The sequence below is a fragment of the Bidens hawaiensis genome, unplaced genomic scaffold, assembly GCF_021521415.1.
Source record: "Bidens hawaiensis isolate Kalapana, Puna unplaced genomic scaffold, B.hawaiensis_p1.1 tig00016460_1, whole genome shotgun sequence".
NCBI lineage: Eukaryota > Viridiplantae > Streptophyta > Magnoliopsida > Asterales > Asteraceae > Bidens > Bidens hawaiensis.
In genome coordinates this window covers 396,190-417,541 of record NW_027492508.1, presented here as the reverse complement: position 1 = coordinate 417,541, position 21,352 = coordinate 396,190, and the positions used below count along the sequence as shown (strand labels likewise).

Genomic DNA, 21,352 nt, shown 5'->3' with positions numbered 1-21,352 from the left:
GGGCTACTGGCGCAGCTCCTGGGACCAAATCAATTCGAAACTCGATTTGTCGCGGTGGCGGCAATCCGGGCAGATCTTTAGGAAAAACTTCTGGAAATTCGCGCACTACAGGTAAGTCTTCAATTCTTCGCTCATCTCCCTTCTCTATTACATGCGCCAGGAAGGCGTAGTACCCTTTCCTTAGGCACTTGCGCGCCTTTAGGCACGAAATCAGTTTCGTCGCAACTCCCTTTCTTTCCCCTTGAATCATCAAAGTTTCTCCGTTCAACAGTGGAATCCGAACCTGCTTCTCATGACAAACAATCTCCGCGAGATTCTCGACCAACCAATCCATACCTACCACAATATCGAAACTTCCCAAATCTATTGGCAACAAGTTTATATTGAACTCATGACCTCCCATGACTAATACACATTGCTCAGTCCTTTCATTCGCGCATAACTGCCTACCATTGGCTAGTTCTATAGTATAAGGTTTGTCTAGCCTACTGGTCGCTAAGCCCAGGGAGTTTTTAAACTCATGGGATATAAAACTTAGGTCAGCGCCAGTATCAAATAAGACAGATGCATAATGACCGTTAAGCAAAAACGTACCGGTTACCACATTCGGCTCTTCCTTTGCTTCACCCGCGCCGATCACAAAAGCTCTCCCGCGAGCTTGGTTTCCTTTCTGTGGGCAATCCCGACTGAAGTGTCCAGGCTTCCCGCATGCGTAGCAGCTGTCGCTCGATCCAGCTTCTCTGATGCGACAATTCATCGCCTTGTGTCCTGGTCTGCCACATTTGGCGCATTCGATTTTTGCGCATTCACCCTCGTGGTGATACTTGCATTTGCTGCACCATGGGCGAGGCCCGCTGTATCCTTTCCTTGATGGTTCCGCGGCTTGAATCGCGTAAACCCTTGTGCTTTCCTGCTTCTTGGGCGGTGGCTGCTTGAAGTCTGACCCTCGGTGGGAGTTCCATTTCCTCTTGGAGTCAGAGGTTCGCTGCTCGTTCAAGCGAGCGGTCAACATACCCGCACGAACCGTATCCCTTGTAAGGGTGATGGCTCGCGCAACCGCCTCGTCAAAGGTCGGAGGTGCGGCGGCGTTGAGCGGGACTCTAACGACAGGAGGTAACCCAAAGATGTACCTCTCGATTTTCTTTTCTTCTGTGTTTGCCATGTCTGGCACCAGCTTGGCAAAGCTCGTTGAAACGATTGGTGTAGGCATCGATATCCATTCCTACCATGGTGTGGTTCCAGAATTCTTGTTGCAAGCTCTGAATTTCTGCGCGAGAGCAGAACTTTCTCATCATCATTTCTTTCAATTCTTCCCAGGTCTTGTGAAGAGCAACTTCTCGCCCCAAAGTCTTTACTTGGAGCTTCCACCAAGACGAAGCTGCTTCTTGGAACATGCAGGTCGCGTAAAGGACCTTCTGGTTTTCACTACATCCGCTGATGGAGAGAACGGTCTCCATCTTGTCAATCCAATTGTAGAGCCCAATGGCTCCTTCGGTGCCTTTGAACGGCCAAGGCCTACAGGCCATGAATGTTTTATAGGAGCATCCTTTGTTCAAGGCTCCTGATTCGGGTTCTGGGGTCTCGTTCTCTTGGCGACCCTGACTAGATTCGGCCTTGCTGGCCTCATGCGTTGCAATCGCCTGCGCGATTATTTCTGCGAGCTCCTCGGGTGTCATGGTAATTCCCTTGGCTCTGGTTGGAGGCATTCTTTTCATAAAAAGAAAATATAACAAACTTAGCGCATGTACTCAGAGCACATAATGTTCTTATCTCTAGACACTGTGACCCGTGTTCCTAAGTGCGTGTGTGATTTTTCTTTTGAAAATATTCTTTTGAAAATATTCTTTGAAAAATATTTCATGCGATTCCCCAAAGGTTATAGTCTAGGTTAAAAACTTCTTTTCCTAGTTCGCTATAACCTGGCTCTGATACCAATCTGTCACACCCGGCCCTGAGCGGCGGAAACAGCCGGGCGCGCACGAGTGGGGATTGATAATTAAGCACGGGCCATTGCAAAACATTCAAAGATTTTTATTGCGCATGAGAAGTTTAGTACAAACACATTACATTGTTCAAAGATTACAAAAAGAAACATCCAAGTATAAAACTGAAGATTTCCTCGCCATATCCCCTTGCGCGGCGGGTAACCGTGCGCATCGAGGGGATAAAACCAAAATCTTCCAAAAAGCTTGTTTTAGATGTTCAGCGTGTGGTGCTCTAAGTGTGACTCCATGCGCTACCTAGTTATCTCCTGAAAGACACGTAAAAACATTTGAATCAGTATAAACTGAGTGAGTTCACAAGTTTTAGTAACTTGATAAAATCATTCTGAAACATTTCTGGCAACATCATTAACATCTGCTTGGTAAAATCGTATTAACACATAATTCTGACAATATTCTGATAAAAATCGTTCCGCGGGTTACGCGTGAACAAATTCTGGATACGGTGCTCGTCTATGTAAGTGGCGCAGCCACTACGAGCTAAAATAACGTAAAACCGTCCCGCGAGTTACGCGCAGACGTTTCTGGAAAACTATGCTCGTCTATGCAAAGAGGCATTGCCCCTACGAGCTAAGGATACTGTCCCGCGGGTTACGCGCGAACAATTCTGAGAAACTGTGCTCGTCCATGCAAAGAGGCATTGCCCCTACGAGCTAAGGATACCGTCCCGCGAGTTACGCGCAGACGTTGTGCCGGAAAACAAGGCGCTCGTCCATGCAAAGAGGCGCGACCCCTACGAGCGGGCTCAACCCCATAGTACTGCCCCATGCCAGGCACTCGTCCATGCAAAGAGGTGCGACCCCTACGAGTGGGCGGATCAAACCAGCAGTCCCTACCCTTAGAGTTCCAATGGTAAAGTGATCACTTACTCGAGTTCTAGCGCACATACATTGAAAACCTTAGATAACCGTTTGCATTGCTCATCATGAAACATAACTTAAACACATAATCGCTTGCATAGCTTGTAAGTATACCATGATAAAACATTATTTAAGTACGTGTCCCTCGCCCCGAAAGCAGTTTAAAAACAGTGAAAACAGTGAAAATAGGGGCTGTGAGACTCACCTGTGGTTCTTGTTAAGGGATTAATCGAGATTCGGGTTTTCTTGGTGTTGGCCTCGGAATCGAAGGTCTAGAATACGATTAAATAACAAGTATATATATTAAGATCAAGAAATAGGAGAATATAAGGGTTGGATAGTAGGTCTCAAGGTTATATTCTCGGCTTACCTAGTAGCAGGATCGGAGCTGGAAACAACGGATGCTTGGGAAAGGATTAGTGCAAGTTTGTAGTTCTTTGAAGTGTGTTTTGGGTGATAATTTAGGCTACAAATTTATAGGCAAACTCAAGGGAACACAATCCCTTGCTTTTAGGGGATTGAAATCTTTTCATATCTAAATGTAATGATGATAAAGTATGGAAGTTATTATTATTTACTTAAGAGTGGAGTGGTGGATAAAAGATTTTGATTTGATTTGGACAGAACATGCAGGTCTGGGGTTGGTGAGAATAGGGTAGTTGACTTTTCATGTTACAGTGTGTTTTTTTTTTTTTTCAGGTACTTTTGTCAGTGTACAGTAAAAAGTGGAAAATCTCTGAAACACGCTACTGTTTCCTTTCGGGCGGGAGTAATCTCCTTAACTGGAGAATAGACCAAGTGTTCTGCGCGTATAACTTGGTGCGCATAGCTTTCTGCGTATAGGACATGTCTTTGCTGCGGGTAGGTGCGTAACCTTCTCGCAGTTAGGGACATTTGAGTTTCATTTGTAGATTCTCCAGGTGGTCTTGGTATTTCAACATAGTGATCAGTCATGTTGAAGTCAATTCCATCTTGGAGCTTCAGACAAACTAGCTCTCAACGTTCCCGCCATGCGGGTAGGTTAGTTCCCTTCCGCACGCGCATAAACGATGTAGGATGCACCCGCCTTAGCATCATGCGGGATGGCCAAATCATTCACGCATGGCGCATATAACATATGCTCACGCTGGTTCTTAACATGGTGCGCTCGCGCAGGTTGCACATAACAACGGCACGTGCTGACTAACATGGCGCGCTCGCGCAGGGCGCACATAACAAATGCACGCGCATAATATTTACAATCACCTAATTATTAGGTTGATTACTTAGCTTATGGGTTTGGGAAATTACCGGTTGTCACAGATGGTGGGTGAACAACTTAGCAAAGAAGGTATGGAGGCTCGTGAAATCTATGAAAAGGTTAGTGATGAGTTGAAAGCTTTACCAGGTATCACTACGAAAAAACGGTTCAAATCAGCTCATTTGATTGGTAAAGATGCGGATCTAGGACGTTCTTTTCTTGCGTTGACAATAGAAGAGAAAATTGAGATGGTCGAGTTGTATACCGATGGTTCAATGTGATAGTTGTGTATGGTTGAAGTATGTTTTGTATGTGAATTGGTTTTAACTATAGTTGATGTTTTTTGCTTAAAAACTATGTTTTGTATGTGAATTGGTTTGATCAATGCATATTTTAGTTGGAATTTATGCATCTTTTTATATGTTTTTTATTTTTTAATAAATATTTGTTATGAAAAAAATACTTGTGCTAATGATAAAGTTGATATAATTCTCTGTTTATTTTCTATGTACCAAACAAGAGAAATGATTCTCAGCTATATTTCTCTTCTGAAATCTCTGTACTACCAAACAGAACAGTCAATTCTCATTCTCCAGACCAATTTCCTTTCTCTGTAATTCCATTTCTCTATTCCATTCTCTCTACCAAACACCCTTAGTAACTTTATGTCTTTTCAACTACTCGGTATTTCACACAAGTTAACATGTATCAACGACACAATGGCTGTTTAGTGGTTGTATAAAATAAATGAACCTTTTAGCCAATAATTGTAGCGACCATTAAAGAAAGAAGACCAATTGAAAAGAGAGTATATGTATGTATATATATAGGCAATAGCTCATTTCAACATAACGCCATCATTTTCTTCGCATAATAATCCTAATAATCAATCAATCAGAGAGAGAGAGAGAGAGAGAGAGAGAGAGAGAGAGGTCGGGATCTTTTGAGGTAATTCTCTTCTCTTATTTTTTCAATCTCTAATCTAATTCTCATCTGTTACGTAATTTAATCTGAGCTAGGGTTTGTGATTGTATTTGCAGGATTTGAATTGAGCGATGGCTTCGAAGCGGATCTTGAAGGAGCTCAAGGATCTTCAGAAGGATCCTCCTACCTCCTGCAGCGCTGGTATTCTATCTCTTTCCATCTCCTAGATCCCGTTTTTCATGCTTTTTATCGATTCGATCCATCGTGCTTTGATTTGTTGTTTGATCTGGATAAAAGCTGATTTTGTTGGTAATTATCTGGAAATTGTGAGGATTAGGGTTAGATCTTTCATATTTTCGCAAAATTGTTTGATTTTGTGTGTTTTAGGTTAATTAATCTGTGATATACGTTTGTTTAAACATAATTTGTTGATATGTGGAGTTGATCAAAGATAACTTCATAGTTATAACAATATAATAACATAACAACACGACCTACTTTAGTTAATAACCAATCCGCTTCGTTTGATACAACTAACAGACTTGTATAGATGAATAATCTCTTTACATTTGCATAGTAACATGACTGGATTTATCTCATATTGTTCTGCGTTGTGCGTTCTCTGATATTTTAAGATCCAGCCGTCCAGGCAAACCTATCTGATGTATGTGGCACATTTAGAGATTGAAAAACTATTAAATTGACTTTTTATAAGTAAATGAGCTGGAATCGCCACCTCTAAGCTAAACATATATGACGCCTCTGGATTATTCATGTATCTGATGCAGCCAGGTTTCATGCTAGCAGGTTTACCCAAGTTTTGTTACTTTAATTTCAGGCCCAGTGGCAGAAGACATGTTTCACTGGCAAGCAACAATCATGGGTCCTCCCGATAGTCCTTATTCCGGTGGTGTCTTTCTAGTTACTATCCATTTCCCTCCAGATTATCCTTTTAAGCCACCTAAGGTAAACATAAACTTTTTCTGTGTACTCATCCTATTCAATGCTCAATGATATTAACTTCTGACTTAATGTCAAGTTTTCTGTCAGCAAGTATATATGTTAAAAAATGTAAAATGTACTATAACTGCACAAAAGTTATATGCATTTGTGGTCGACTTGTGTAGGTAGCTTTCAGGACGAAAGTTTTCCACCCGAATATCAACAGCAATGGCAGCATATGTCTTGATATTCTGAAGGAGCAATGGAGTCCTGCTCTTACCATCTCAAAGGTTTGTCTTTACTACTTGAGTTAAACTGGATCACTATTGTAATGATAGATTTTATAATCAGACTTAACATAAAGTTATGGTAACTAGGTGTTGCTGTCGATATGCTCTCTGTTGACTGACCCGAACCCAGATGACCCATTGGTGCCAGAGATCGCACACATGTACAAAACAGACCGGAACAAGTACGAGACAACTGCGCGAAGCTGGACTCAGAAGTACGCCATGGGCTAGTTGTGCTGCGTAACCCCAAAGGTGAGATTGAGATATGTGGAAGGGTTCCTTTTCTTTGTGGTTTATGGTTCTGTTATTGTTATAAAATGTGTGGAATTGAATTGAATTGTAAGATAGGGTTAGAAAAGGAAACATGCCTTTCTTCAATACTCTTGTGATTTCATTACCTTTGGGAATATATCATGTCATCTTTATGATATGCTTGTGGGTCTGGGTCGGTTCGACCCATTTGTTAGTTTGTATAACAACCTTTTCTACACCATCACATGCAACTTTAATTTCATTACAAGCAACTTGATACTAGGACTTTGTACACCATCACATGTGCTTGACTTTGTGTGCTGTAGATTCTTTAAGATGTACTTCAACCTTTTAAAAGTCAATGACGGCAATGATACAGTTGGTAAGAGACTGAGTTGTTTGAAACCAACCACAATCAGACATCAAGAAAGCATTAAAAAATTACATTTTTAAATAAATGTGTAAGGGATTATCTCTCATGTTAGAAAAGTTCAGCAGAAAAGAGCAAACAATGAGAGTTTCACTTATTGTTCTTAAATGAGTTGGCCTTACTTTAAAGCCATGTGATAAGGGGCTATATTTTGTGCGTTTCATGTCATGTATCCCCATTTGTTTTGTCCCATGGTCACACAAATATGGCATACACTTTTTGGAGCATGGACCTGTTTTGAGGACTGTAGATAACCTAATTTTTTTTTCCAGAAGGCAAAGTTCTATGAACAGACCCATCTCTGGCAATACAATTTATGCCGACCCGTCTGTTGTGATTAGCTGGGTGTGGTTTTCATAAATTCGAGTTACAAGTCATCCTTCTTTAGAATGTGTCCGGCTCAAGAGTCTCAAATCGCGATACATCACCTCCTCGTGTTACAACTTACAAGTCTAACCAAGTGAATGCCCGGAGCAACTTGTAAGTTGTTCACAAAAAAAAAAGTAGTATAGTCTTATGGTTTTAAAAAATGGGTATATTTTGGTTCACGTAGACATGAATTTACGTAACAATTTATCTGATGAAATTGCATGCATGAAAGTCGTGACATTCAATAAATCCGAGTTTCATTTTAGGGTCAAGTTATTCTACAAAGGGTAATAAAAATGAAAAGTGTGAGAAGCCATAAATAATTGACATGTGTCAAGTGGGGACCAAAAGAAAAAGGGTATATAGGTAATTGTATATATTTTCTCTCTTCATATGCAACACACATGTTAATACCCCCATCATATTAGAACACTTATAACTTTTTCGTATGATATTTAAAAAAAAATCATCATAATAACAAGCGTTTTTTTATCTTTAATATGAGTATGATTTTTGTTATATACAATTTAAAACAAAAATCACGTTATTGTGTCTTTTCGCACACCATTGTGTCTTTTTTCGTCGTTGTGTCTTTTCGCACACCATTGTGTCTTTTCGCACAACATTATGTCTTTTTTCGTTACTGTGTCTTTTCGCACACCATTGTGTCTTTTCGCTTATCGTCGTGTCTTTTTTCGTCACTGTGTCTTTTCGCACACCATTTTCTCTTTTCGCTTATCGTTGTGTCTTTCTTCGTCATTGTGTCTTTTCGCTTATCCTTGTATCTTTTTAGTCATTGTGTCTTTTCGCACACCATTGTGTCTTTTTGCTTATCATTGTGTCTTTTCGCACGCCATTGTGTCTTTTCTCTTATCATTGTGTATTTTCGCACACCATTGTGTCTTTTCGCTTATCATTGTGTATTTTTTCGTCATTGTGTTTTTTCGTCATTGTGTCTTTCAACTCATCATTATGTTTTTTTAAAATACTAATAACACCGTTGTGTAATAATAATATGTAAAAATAATGATAAAATAACAACAAATTATCTAATACATAAAACACAATGATTAGTACATGTTACACAATAACTTGAAACGTAAAACACAATGGTGAATACGTATAACACAATGACCTAAAACGTAAGACACAATGGTGAATACATATAACACAATGACTTAAAACGTAAAACACAATGATGAATATATATAACACAATGACTTGAAACGTAAAACACAATGGAAACAACATATTACACAATGACTTAAACGTAATATACAATGAACGCAATACTATTTTTCTCAAATTAAATGAATTTGTCATATGTCAATCCGAATAAAAGACAATGAACGTATTACACAATGACTAAAAGTTAATGACGAACAAAACGACACAATGACGTAATCGTTGTTTTAATTTTTGTCTTTAATATGAGTTCAATTGAAAAATATAATGGTCAAAATCTATAATACAATTCATATGAAAACTCAACTAAATGACACAATGAACAACAAAAAAACACAATTAAAAAAAACCATTAATTTATTTTTATTTTTATATAACAATATAATACTCATATTAAAGATAAAAAAACGCTTATTATTATGGTGATTTTTTTTTTAAATAATGTCGTATGAAAAAGTTATAGACATTTTAAAATGATAGGGAAATTGACATGTGCTTTGCATGTGGAGAGAGAAAGTCAACAAAGGTGGGTTATTACATTCATGCCTTTTCCATCAATTTTTATTTATTAAATTAATCTCAGTCATTTAAATCTAAAATTGATGGAATTGATTTCTTCTCACCCTTCTCATTTTTGTTTTCTTCTGTATTTTAACTTTATCCTTTATTTTATTGGTCTTCCTTTTCAGAATTCTTGATGATTCCCTTTAAATATCAAAGATATTTAATATTTCAATATATATTATTTAAGTGTGTCGAACCAATTTTTAGATATTAATAGAACTTATATTATTAGTCATTTAGATTTATTTATTGGTTTTGCATTTTAATATATCGGGACCATACCTTTTAATATCCTAGATACTAGTATTTCGGATTTAGACATGTTGAACCAAATTTAACTATAAGTGTTATAAAATACAGAGATATATATATATATATATATATATATATATATATGCATTTTATCTCCTATTTTATCTCCTGTATTCTTGTATATTCAGTTAGATGGTTAACTCTTGTGTGTATATATTGATGTCTACGATTAAATGAGAAGATACTTTTGACCGAGTTTATTAGTTTTCTTCACATTATCAGCACGATTACCTTTCCACTGATTGAAGGCTTTCACTGTTGCTGTACTTCAAAGCTTTTCCATTATCATCAAGGTACATATTCTTTCAATTTTTTTTTACTTTGTGTGTTTTATACTCTTTTACAAGCATTAAAAAAACAAAAACAAATTTTTAAAAAACAAATTTCTTTTTATGGATTAACTCTGTTATGTAAAAGAGTAACTTTGAAAAAAAAGAGTTAAACACCCAAAACTATGTATTACGATCTGCTTTAGATCATAACATTAGAGGCTTTATTTTCTCTAGTATAATAGGTAAGCTTTATATAAAACCTTTTTATCAGTTTTTTTTCTAAAGCCTCGATGGTTTTATCACAAAATATGCTCTTTTACACCATCTATAAACCCAAAATCGAAAAAAAGGGGTAATTTTACAGTATTGGGCTCCTATAAGTGGTGCAAAAGAACAATATAGATTGAATATATAGATTTCCTTTCTTTATTTTTGGGTTTTTCAAAACGAAGTACGATATTTATTGTGAGTTATTTTTATAGAATTGCTAAATTAGTAATTTGAAGTCTAAAGAAAAAAATTTCTGAAACTGATAATAAAAACATCATATTTAAAAAATAAAAAATAAATAAATAATCGGTCCCTGCCGGTTACCTGATAATCCATACATCAATATCATTTATTTTTCACGACCTCTGAACGTTTTTTACATTAAAATCCGATCAAATATAACCAAAATTTTTTTATCGATCTCTGTCGGCAAATCTGTGCACCTGCACATCGTCAACGTCACATCGAAGCCTTGTGAACCCACAAAAACCGACGGACTAGATCCAACGAGTGGAGCGGAGATAAACGGGAACAGAATCGAATGAGTAATTGAATATAGTTCACAGGAGATAGTGCTCTTCTTGTTCCGGCGTACAATTAGCGGCTGTGTGAACATGTTTGAAGACATCCATAAAACCCTAGTCTTTCACGTTTTTGAATCTTTTCAGTTTTTCCAGATCTATCTCATGGGTTTTAATCCATTTTTTTTACCTCACCAATACTCCAGCCCATTTATTTGAGACCAAGGATTATTTTTTTTTCTCTCCCTGATTTTAATCCTTAATCTCCTATTATTTTTCTTCTTCTTTCACGTAAACATCATTTTTTTTAATATATATATTTTTTTTAAAATTGTATAAAGTGTTATATGCCTAAACTAAGTTATACGAATAAACTAAAATTCAATGATAGGATTGTAATTATAGAACCTTCAGTTCTAACTAATGAGAACCCAAAGTTTTTTTTTACATTTTATGTTAACCTTTTTAACATATAAATTTTTCATTCAGAAACATGTCGAACATCTCCAAACTTGAATTTGCTGCACTTGACATCTCGGGTAGCAATTTCCTCCCATGGACACTTGATGCTAAAATTCATTTGATGACAAAAAGTCTAGGGGGGGGACGATTGATGATGATAATAACACATCCCGAGCAGAAAAGGCAAAAGCTATGATATTCCTTCGCCACCATCTCCACGAGGATTTGAAAAGGGAATACCTTACTGTTGAGGACCCTCTCGAGTTATGGAAAAATATCCAAGAACGTTTTGACCACCAGAAGTTGGTCATACTCCCAAAAGCTCGCTATGAATGGCTTCATCTGAGGCTGCAAGATTACAAAACTGTTAGCGAGTATAATTATGAACTTTTCCGCATCACCTATGAGCTTAAGTTATGTGGTGAAAAAATAACAGAAGCAGACATGCTTGAGAAAACCTTTTCAACCTTCCATGCCTCGAACATACTCCTATCGCAAACGTATAGGGAACGTAACTTTACAAAGTATTCAGAATTAATAACACTTTTGTTGGTCGCTGAGCAAAACAACACGCTCCTGTTAAAAAATCATCAATCGCGATCGGTCGGTTCAAGCCCGTTCCCTGAAGCGAATGCGGCAAATCATCAGACCGGGCGTGGGAGAGGGAGAAGTCGCGGCCCCAGCATAGGTCGTGGGCGTGGACGTGGACGAATCAACACATGGAGATGGGAATCTTATAATTCTAAACCGAAAAATGGTGAATCAAGTCAACAGAATTCGGGACGATCCCTTAGAGGTTGATCTAGCGGGAGCCAGAGAAGTGTATGTCATAAATGTGGAATGTCAAATCATTGGTCCCGCACATGTCGCACCCCTAAGCATCTCGTTGAAGCTTATCAACAAATGATGAAAGAAAATGAGAGAAATGTTGAGACAAACCTAATTGAGAATGCACCTAATTTGTCATCCCCAACACCAGAAGCAGACACTTATCTTGATATGGCTGCTTTTGTTGAGAAGTAGCAAGATCTCATGCTTTATTATTATGTTATGTTTTTTTTTTCAGACTTTTATTTCCTTGCTTGTTTGGATTGTGGTTGAACTCTTGTGGTGTTTTTCTTTTAAATTCATATTATGGTTTCATTTAAATTCTCATAAAAGTTTGATTCATATTTGATGTTCTTATCATACAAAACTATTAATTTGTTGTGTTAATTTTTTTCTTACTATTTCCTGAAGGAATATGTTTTCAAGGTCCAACATAGCTATTACGGGTGATGAATGCCTGGTAGACAGTGGTACTACCAACACTATTCTTAAACAAAAGAAATATTTCTATGAATTGTCTCATGGAGAGACACTTGTTGGTACTATTTCTGGTGTTTGTAATCTTATCGAAGGCTCTAGAAGAGCATGCATTATCTTATCATCGGGTGCCAAGCTAATTATCAATGATGCATTATACTCCATTAAATCAAGACGAAATTTACTTGGCTTCAAAGACTTTCGACGCAATGGTTACCATATCAAAACAACATCTGAAAATAATATCGAATATTTGCAAATTACTTCAAATAAAAATGGCAAAGATGTCATTTTAGAAAAACTAAAAGCTTTATCATCTGGATTATATTGTACTAGTATTAACCCTATCGAATCATATATGGTTAGTAACCAGAAGTTACTAGATAAAGACGCATTCACCATATGGCATGATCGATTAAGTCACCCTGGTAGAATAATGATGAGACGAATAATCAAAAGTACAAATGGGCACCCACTTAAAAATTTAAAAGTTTGGCTACCAGAAGATTTATTATGTGAAGCATGTTCTTTGGGTAAGCTCATTACTCGCCCTTCACAGACGAAATTGATACACGAAAACCCTTCATTTTTAGAAAGAATCCAAGGGGACATTTGTGGACCCATACACCCTTCGAGTGGCCCATTCCGTTATTTCTTAGTCTTGGTTGATGCATCCTCACGATGGTCACATGTGAGTCTTTTATCTACCCGAAATGTAGCATTTGCCCGATTATTAGCTCAAATCATACAATTGAGAGCTAATTTCCCATAATCAAATTAAAAATATCCGTATGGATAATGCAGGATCGATGGGACTTGCTTTCCTAAAGAGAAGACGAAGAGGATGACACTGGGGATCGTTCTTACTTAAAGAAATTCCCATGAGCTGCCTTTGAGCTGGTAACTCCAAAATCGATGATTCTTGGCCACTGACTTACTGCTTTCACTCAAAGGCCACTGATGCGTCGCTTCGGTGAATCACTTGAGCCCTGATACATTTTCGGTGCCATGGAGCTAGACCAGTGAGCTATTACGCTTTCTTCAAAGGATGGCTGCTTCCAAGCCCACCTCCTGGGAGGGGGCTCGGCCCCCGAACCGTACGTGGGACGAGTTTCTGCCTTATACAGCTCGGGCCGAAACCCGGGGAGTTCACATCCCAAGCTTTTAACGACTATTGTATGTCTATCGGGATAAACGTTGAACATCCGGTAGCTCATGTTCACACACAAAATGGCTTAGCTGAATCATTAATTAAACGATTACAATTAATCGCTAAACCTCTTCTGATGAGATGCAAATTGCCATCTTCTGCATGGGGGCATGCTATTCTACACGCTGCTTCACTGATCAGATTAAGACCAAGTGCTGATCATGAATACTCTCCGTTACAACTGGTCTCCGGAAGAGAACCAAGCTTGTCCCGTCTAAAAATATTTGGTTGTGCGGTTTATGTACCAATACCGCCGCCACAACGTACCAAAATGGGACCACAAAGAAGACTAGGTATTTATGTTGGTTTCAACTCCACTATTATTAAATATTTAGAACCACTGACAGGAGACTTATTTGCAGCACGCTTTGCTGACTGTCGGTTTAATGAAACAGTATTCCCAGTCTTAGGGGGAGATAAGAATAAAGAAAGACTAGTAATACAAGATATAACATGGAATGCATCATCATTATCAAATCTCGACCCCCGAAGTGGTCAATGTGAATATGAAGTCCAAAAGATTATACATCTGCAAAGAATAGCAAATGAATTACCAGATGCATTCACAGATACAAACAGAGTGACAAAGTCACATATACCAGCATCAAACGCACCTGCTCGAATTGAAGTAATCCCCGAAGCGATTACGATACAAAGAAAGCCTGTGAGACCAATCGGTTCCAAAGATAAGAACCCACGTAAACGAAAAGAGCAAAATAATGTAGCTGGTGAAAGCTTAGAAAAGGCTATAAATAAAACTCCAGAAGAGGTAAATGTCCTAGGAGAGACTAATATGATTCCAAAGGAAAATGAAATTTCAGAAGAAACACCGATACCAAACGAAGATGAGATCTCTATCAATTATGTACAAGATAGTACAATGTGGAACCGAAATGAAACACATGTTGATGATGTGTTTGCATATGCTATAGCAACAGATGTAATCAACGAAAATGATTACATACCTAAAACACTAGAAGAGTGCATGCACAGAAAGGATTGGCCAAAATGGGAAGAAGCCATAAAGGCCGAATTAAATTCGCTCGAAAAACGACATGTTTTCGGACCTGTAGTCCGGACGCCCATAGACGTCAAACCAGTAGGTTAAAAATGGGTGTTTACAATAAAGAGAAATGAAAAGAATGAGATTGTACGATACAAAGCACGACTTGTAGCACAAGGGTTTTCTCAAATTCCAGGGGTTGATTATGAGGAAACGTATTCCCCTGTAGTGGATGCCATAACCCTTAGATTTCTGATCAGTCTCACAATCTCAGAAGGACTTCAAATGAGACTTATGGATGTTGTTACCGCATACTTGTATGGGACACTTGAAAACGACATCTACATGAAAATCCCTAAAGGACTAAAGATGCCTCCAGCATTAAACTTAATACCTCGAGATATGTGCTCTATCAAACTAAAGAGATCCTTATATGGTCTCATACAATCTGGACGTATATGGTACAACCGGCTCAGTGAATATCTCGAAAAAGTAGGATTTAAGTTTGATAAAATCAGTCCATGTGTCTTTGTAAAAAGATCATTTTTGAAATTCACCATAGTAGCAGTCTATGTTGATGATATAAATATCATCGGAGCTCCTGAAGAGATAGAGAAAACGACTGAACTGTTAAATAAGGAATTTGAAATGAAAGACCTGGGCACAACGAAATTATGTCGCGGTCTGCAATTCATACATCTACGCAACGGTACATTTGTCCATCAGTCAAATTACATCCAGAAGATGTTAGTACGCTTTAATATGGACAAAGCTCATCCGTTTAGCACACCTATGGTTGTCCGATCGCTAGATATACACAAGGATCCTTACCGCCCCCAAGAAGAGGGTGAAGAAGTACTCGGTCCAGAAGTACCGTACTTAAGTGCGATTGGTGCATTGATGTATCTTGCAAATAACACGAGACCTGATATTGCATTCTCTGTAAATGTGTTAGCAAGATATAGTTCGAACCCAACATGCAGGCACTGGAATGGAATAAAGCACATCTTTCGATATATTAGCGGAACACGAGACATGGGACTATACTACTCAAAAGATAACAAGTCATGTCTCATCGGGTATGCTAATGCTGGATATCTAATAGATCCGCATAAAGCACGATCTCAAATAGGTTATGTTTTCACATACGGTGACACAACAATTTCTTGGAAGTCAACAAAGCAGACCCTTACAGCAACGTCATTAAATCATGCTGAACTAATAGCACTATATGAAGCAAGTCGAGAGTGCGTGTGTTTGAGATCGATGATTAATCATATACAAGGTTCATGTGGTTTAGAAGAGATCAAGAAGGGGTCGACAATTATATATGAAGACAATGCGGCTTACATAACTCAAATTCAAGAAGGATACATCAAGGGTGACAAAACGAAGCATATCTCACCAAAGTTCTTCTCAACGTATGACCTACAGAAAGAAGGAGAAATTGAGGTTCATCAGATCAAGTCAAGTGAAAATCTAGCTGACCTTTTTACAAAAGCACTACCCAGAAGTAGTTTCGAAAAACTTTCACAGAAGATTGGACTCCGCAGATTGAAAGACATCAACTAGTTTTGAGGGGGAGAATTATGCACAATGTACTCTTTTTTCCTTAGCTAAGTTTTGTCCCACTGGGTTTTATTAGTAAGGTTTTTAATGAGGCAATTAACTGATCTAGTATGTAGTATCAATTTATAGGTCCCGAAGTGCCTAATTAACATCACCCTGAAGTGTGTTGTTAATAGTGCATAATCAGTAGAAATATATATCTGAGGGGGAGTGTTATAAAATACAGATATATATATATATATATATATATATATATTCATTTTATATCCTGTATTCTTGTACATTCAGTTAGATGGTTATCTCTTGTGTGTGTATATATTGATGTCTACGATTAAATGAGAAGATACTTTTGACTGAGTTTATTAGTTTTCTTCAGTAAGTATATTCTTGTATTATTAGTCATTGAGTTATTATAAAATAAAGTCCTTTATTTAAAAATTTATTTACAAAACTTTAGAATAGGCATATATAGTTTCTTACCAGTCTTTCATACTTGTCAAAATATTTTGTGTTAGTTTATAAAATTTCATTTGACCAAACTCTTTATTTGCATATTTCATTTTCTTTTACCAAAATAAATTTTTGTTATGTTAAGTCTTAGATTAACAACACGATCACAAACATGAAAATTGTTAGTTGTATTAGTTAAGGTTACAACCCATGTAGTTGGTTAAAGCCCATGGGTCTATTATTGGTTGTAATTAGGGTTTAGTTTGTGTATAAATCGATGGTCACCCCTTTGTAATATTCATTCAATAAACAACCATTTCATTACATCATCCCTTTCTTTACATGGATCAGAGCTACGACTCTCGATCCAAACCCTAGCAGCCACTTGATCCGAACCAAAATCTGACCAGTCGGCCCTAGATCTGAAACAAACCTCCTCCTTTTCGTTTACCTTCTGCTCAGACACCATTTACTGTCACAGCCTCCTCCATCATCACCGCAACCCTCTGATTAGCCGTCTCTAAAAAGCCGCCGCCTAACCACCGCTGCACGCGCTCCCACGCGCCACCCGTCTCTCACCGCTGCCACCCACGCGCCGCCGCGTGACTCCGTTTTCGGTCACCGGATTTTTTCCAGGTTCACTATTTTTTACTTCCGCACCTCCTTGTGTTGTTAGTTTTTCAATTCTAGGATTTTTAGATTTTTGTTTCAGTTTGTGTGCTCGTTTTCGTTCGTTACACTAAATTTCAGATTCAATGGGAGACAAAAAGGCTACTGAAAATCAGATTGCCCCGGGTATTATCAACTATTCTTCTGTCTTACGTATTCCCGTTAAGCTTGACTCCAAAAATTGGTTCGTTGTCACACCCCGACCAAAGGCGGCAGAACATACCGGGGTGCAACGGATTGCTCAAAACACAAGACACTATTAAAGTGACAATATTTAATCAACTCATTTAAATTCATAAAATCATAAAAGTCACATAACTTGTTCATACAATAACCAAATCAAAGACAACAAATAATATATTGTTCGGTTTGCTAATATCCTAATAGTCTTAACAACGTTTTTCTTCAAGTTCTCGAGTCAACCTAAATTCAAACCTGTAACATTGCATAAAATAGAATTTGTCAACACAAAAGGTGGTGAGCAATTTCATAGTTTTGAATAATAAGTATATAATAGGAAATTCAACAGTTTGTATACAAAACAATATATAATAGCAACAATTTAGATAATGAAATCGTTAATAAGAATACATTAACGACACCTTGCTATAAGAAAATACGAAATAGCCTCGGATTTATATGAAATCGTTAATAAGAATACATTAACGACACCTTGCTATAAGAGAATACCAAATAGCCTCGGATTTATATGAAATCGCTAAAAAGAATACATTAACGACACCTTGCTATAAGAGAATACCAAATTGCCTCGGATTTATATGAAATCGTTAATAAGAATACATTAACGACACCTTACTATAAGAGAATACCAAATAGCTTCGGATTTATGAATCAACCAACCAAAAGTGATAAATACATTAGCATATAAGCATGTAAGCATAGAGCTCCAAATCGAGCATTTATTTAAGTAAAGTATACAATAAAGTTTGTGGTGTAAGACTCAAGTATAAAACATTTGGTTTGAATAAGTATGCAATATCACCCCCAAAACAAAAGATGAAAAACGGGGGATGAAAGTACTCACATTCAAGTAATGAACTTGATTAGTAAAATGACAAGTAACCGGAAGGATGAGGTTTAACAAGCAAAGTCTAGACGAAAGGAAGTCTTGTATTAGAAGGGTTGTCTAGGAAGTCTTTAAATAAAATAAATTAAAATAAATGCAAACAATTTAAAGTTTAAGGTTTAATAATGTAAATATTTAAGAAATTATAATAATAGTCTTTTAAAAATATAAGTTTGCTCGAAACCGGGTTAAAGTATCTAGTCCTCAATATTTACTCAACCTATGTTAAGTAATAAGGTGGGTAAAATGCAAGTCCCTTTATAATGGATACTAAAATGGGTTTAACGAGTGTTCGTGTTGTTGGTTCGGGTCTTGGTAATTGGTCAAACCCAAAGTCAACTTTCCAAAATAATGAATGTTATGAGATAACTCAATAAAATTTAGGAAGACTTAACCAAAAATGTAGTTCTATTGTTTTAGAACTAACAACGTCCGTTAAGCGAGTGTTTGGTTTTGTCGGTCGAAACTTTCTTATAAGATCAAGTTGGATTCAACATTCCAAGTACTTTAAGAAAATAATTAAAATCAGTTTATAAAGTATTTACAAAGAAATATACAAGTCTTGATAGCTAGAAACACACGTGTGTATCTTAAGCGAGTGAAATCGGTTTAGTTCGGTTTGGTTCGGTTTCCATCTCGGAATAAGATCAGAAATGGTTACCACATGCCCAACATCAATGAACTTGTATACTAATTTATAATTAATGATACTTAAGTTTTACAATCAAAAAGTTAACAATAAAGTCTTTAAATAAAAGTTCGGTTTTCTGTTCGGATCTTGTTTCGGGTTAAGACTGAGGTTAGAATCTACAAACCCATAACCATGAAACTCATAAAAATGGGTTTAGAAATTTAATCTAACATAAAACATGTTTATACAAGTATTTTACAAAACTAGTAAACAAAGTTCGGTTTACGATTTAGAGCTATCTACGGTTAAACCGAGGCTAGTCTCTACAAACCCTTAACCAAAGAACTTCATAAATATGATATACAAACTAAAATGAGCAGAATTTAAACATGGTTAGAAAGCATAAACAAGTTAATATAATTATATATATATATCAAGGACCACGTGAGTCCTCCATGAAGCCTTGCCTTACTAGGCCCGACACTCCACCGACCGAGACCGGAGAAGTGACCACCAAAGGTAACAAGGGGTGTATATTATATATATATATATGTTGTATAACAAGCTTCAAGTATTAATTAAAGCTAATAAGTTGATTAACTTGAAAGACTATGGTTAGTTTGACTTTCTGCCAAGAACATGAAGAACAACCTTTAAATCTTAAGAATTTGAGAGAGAAAATGAAGTGTGAGCAGGGATTAATGGAGAAGAGGGTCTTGTATATATAGGATAAGATTGAAGGGGTTACGCGAGAGGTTTAATGTGTAAAAATCGGATTTGGATAATAGGGTGTGAACAACAAACAACAAACAAAACATGAATCTGACCTGATGGGCTTCGCGCCGCGCAACCAGCCCCCTGCCCTGGCCGCGCAGCGCGGCGTGGTCCGGGGTGGGGTGGGTTGGTTCATCTCGTTTTGCGTGGTTCGTTTTACGTCCCGAAAGTTCGTTTTCGATGTAATTTGAGCGTTTTAAAGGCGTTTCGAATCCGTAAAAGGGGTTTTTCAAATTGAACAAGCGGGAATGATTTAGTAACATAAAATCCAATATTTTATATATTTGAAATGTTCAGGATATAAATCGGGTCAGTTTACGTGATAAACAAATACACAAACGAATACGAAATTGACGAATGTCGCATTCGTGGAGTCTCTTTGTCCAAAAGGGTCTTACTAGTGTGGACAAAGACTACCATCTCACCAAACTACCTCCTGATCCGATTTCTAGAGAATGGCGTATTGATGATAGCGGAATCCAAATGGCACTATGGAATGTCGTGGACCCACAAATCCTTACTATTACTCAAAACTTTTCCACCGTGAAGGAAATGTGGGATCACCTTTCTTCATCTTCTTCGGCTAAGGAGTCTCTTTCTCATGCATATTCTGTGGTCCAAGCCTATGGCTGTGACACCCGGCTAAAAATTAGCCTAAACCGCGACTAATATAATCTCGATTAGCAATAAAATTTCGTCATTATGAGAAAAATCTTCTTTATTAGTAATCTAGAAGTTTCAAAGTCAACAAAAAGTGCAAAAATCGCCAAGTAACGAGCCTAACGTGGAATAACCTCGGGTAACGAGTCAAAAAGTAAATAAATCCTTAAAGAGGCTAAATGATCTCGAAAAATTAAAATACATATTAAAGTAGTCGAGACAATGTATAAATTTAATTTTAGAATGCTCGAATCGCAAAAATTGCAAAATAAGTAACCCGAGTGTCGGTGGACGACCCGGTAAGGACCCAAATTCAACAATTTCTAAAAATAAATTTCTTAGGCTTGTATATCAAGAATCCAATTTCGTTCAAAGACTGAAAAAAATTATTAGAAACTGGATTCGTTTGATTAGCTAAAATGCGTTAGACGTTAAAACGGAAACTTAAGATTATTGTTTAAACACCTACTTACTAAACCAAACTCATGTGCCATCACCCATTGTTTTCTCAAAACCAACACACATGTCACTTGCAACTATTACCTAATCATTATATCTTCTAGAAACATGTGTGTTGTAACATTCCCATCCATACACCTTTCACCCCAATGATTACCCTAATAATTACCCTTATGTGTTGTCATTACATACACCATTCATTTTTCAAACCCACTTCTTCTTTCTCTCTATAAAAGCCAAAGCCAAACACCTTTATTTTTTTCATCATCCAAAATTCAAATATTAAACGCACACACATAATCATAATCAAGAAATCATGGAGGTTTAAATGAAGAATAAGATCAAGAAAACTAGGAAGAGATTAAGGAAGAAAAACACCACTCTTACACCTATAACATCACCATTCTAATCTTTCAAATCTCCAAGTAAGTTTTGATTTAAAGTTGATTTTTAGGATTAAAAGTATTAAATTAGGTGTTCTTGAGTTGAGATTGAGCTTGAAAGTTTGAAATTATGAATGGTGATGTGTGTATGTATGAACCTTAGGTATGTATGTGTCGGTGGAAGGATTAAAACCCACTTACACATGCATATGTTCATCATAAGGATCATACATTGATTGCTAAGTTTAATATTAAG

General features: G+C 37.1%; 2 protein-coding genes across 2 annotated transcripts; both read left to right on the top strand.

The window, feature by feature from the left end:
* The first annotated feature begins 5,064 nt into the window (after nucleotides 1-5,064).
* LOC143551528 (SUMO-conjugating enzyme UBC9-like) lies at nucleotides 5,065-6,689 on the top strand. The gene is made up of 4 exons (XM_077041935.1): nucleotides 5,065-5,228; nucleotides 5,866-5,993; nucleotides 6,155-6,259; nucleotides 6,347-6,689. The coding sequence occupies exons 1-4, from the start codon at nucleotides 5,159-5,161 to the stop codon at nucleotides 6,488-6,490; spliced, it is 447 nt and encodes a 148-aa protein (XP_076898050.1). The 5' UTR covers nucleotides 5,065-5,158; the 3' UTR covers nucleotides 6,491-6,689.
* Nucleotides 6,690-13,362: 6,673 nt separating this feature from the next.
* LOC143551517 (uncharacterized) lies at nucleotides 13,363-16,129 on the top strand. Its single transcript, XM_077041927.1, has 2 exons — nucleotides 13,363-14,514; nucleotides 15,028-16,129. Exons 1-2 carry the CDS (start codon nucleotides 13,380-13,382, stop codon nucleotides 15,984-15,986), a joined length of 2,094 nt encoding a protein of 697 aa, XP_076898042.1. The 5' UTR covers nucleotides 13,363-13,379; the 3' UTR covers nucleotides 15,987-16,129.
* The last annotated feature ends 5,223 nt before the right edge of the window (nucleotides 16,130-21,352 follow it).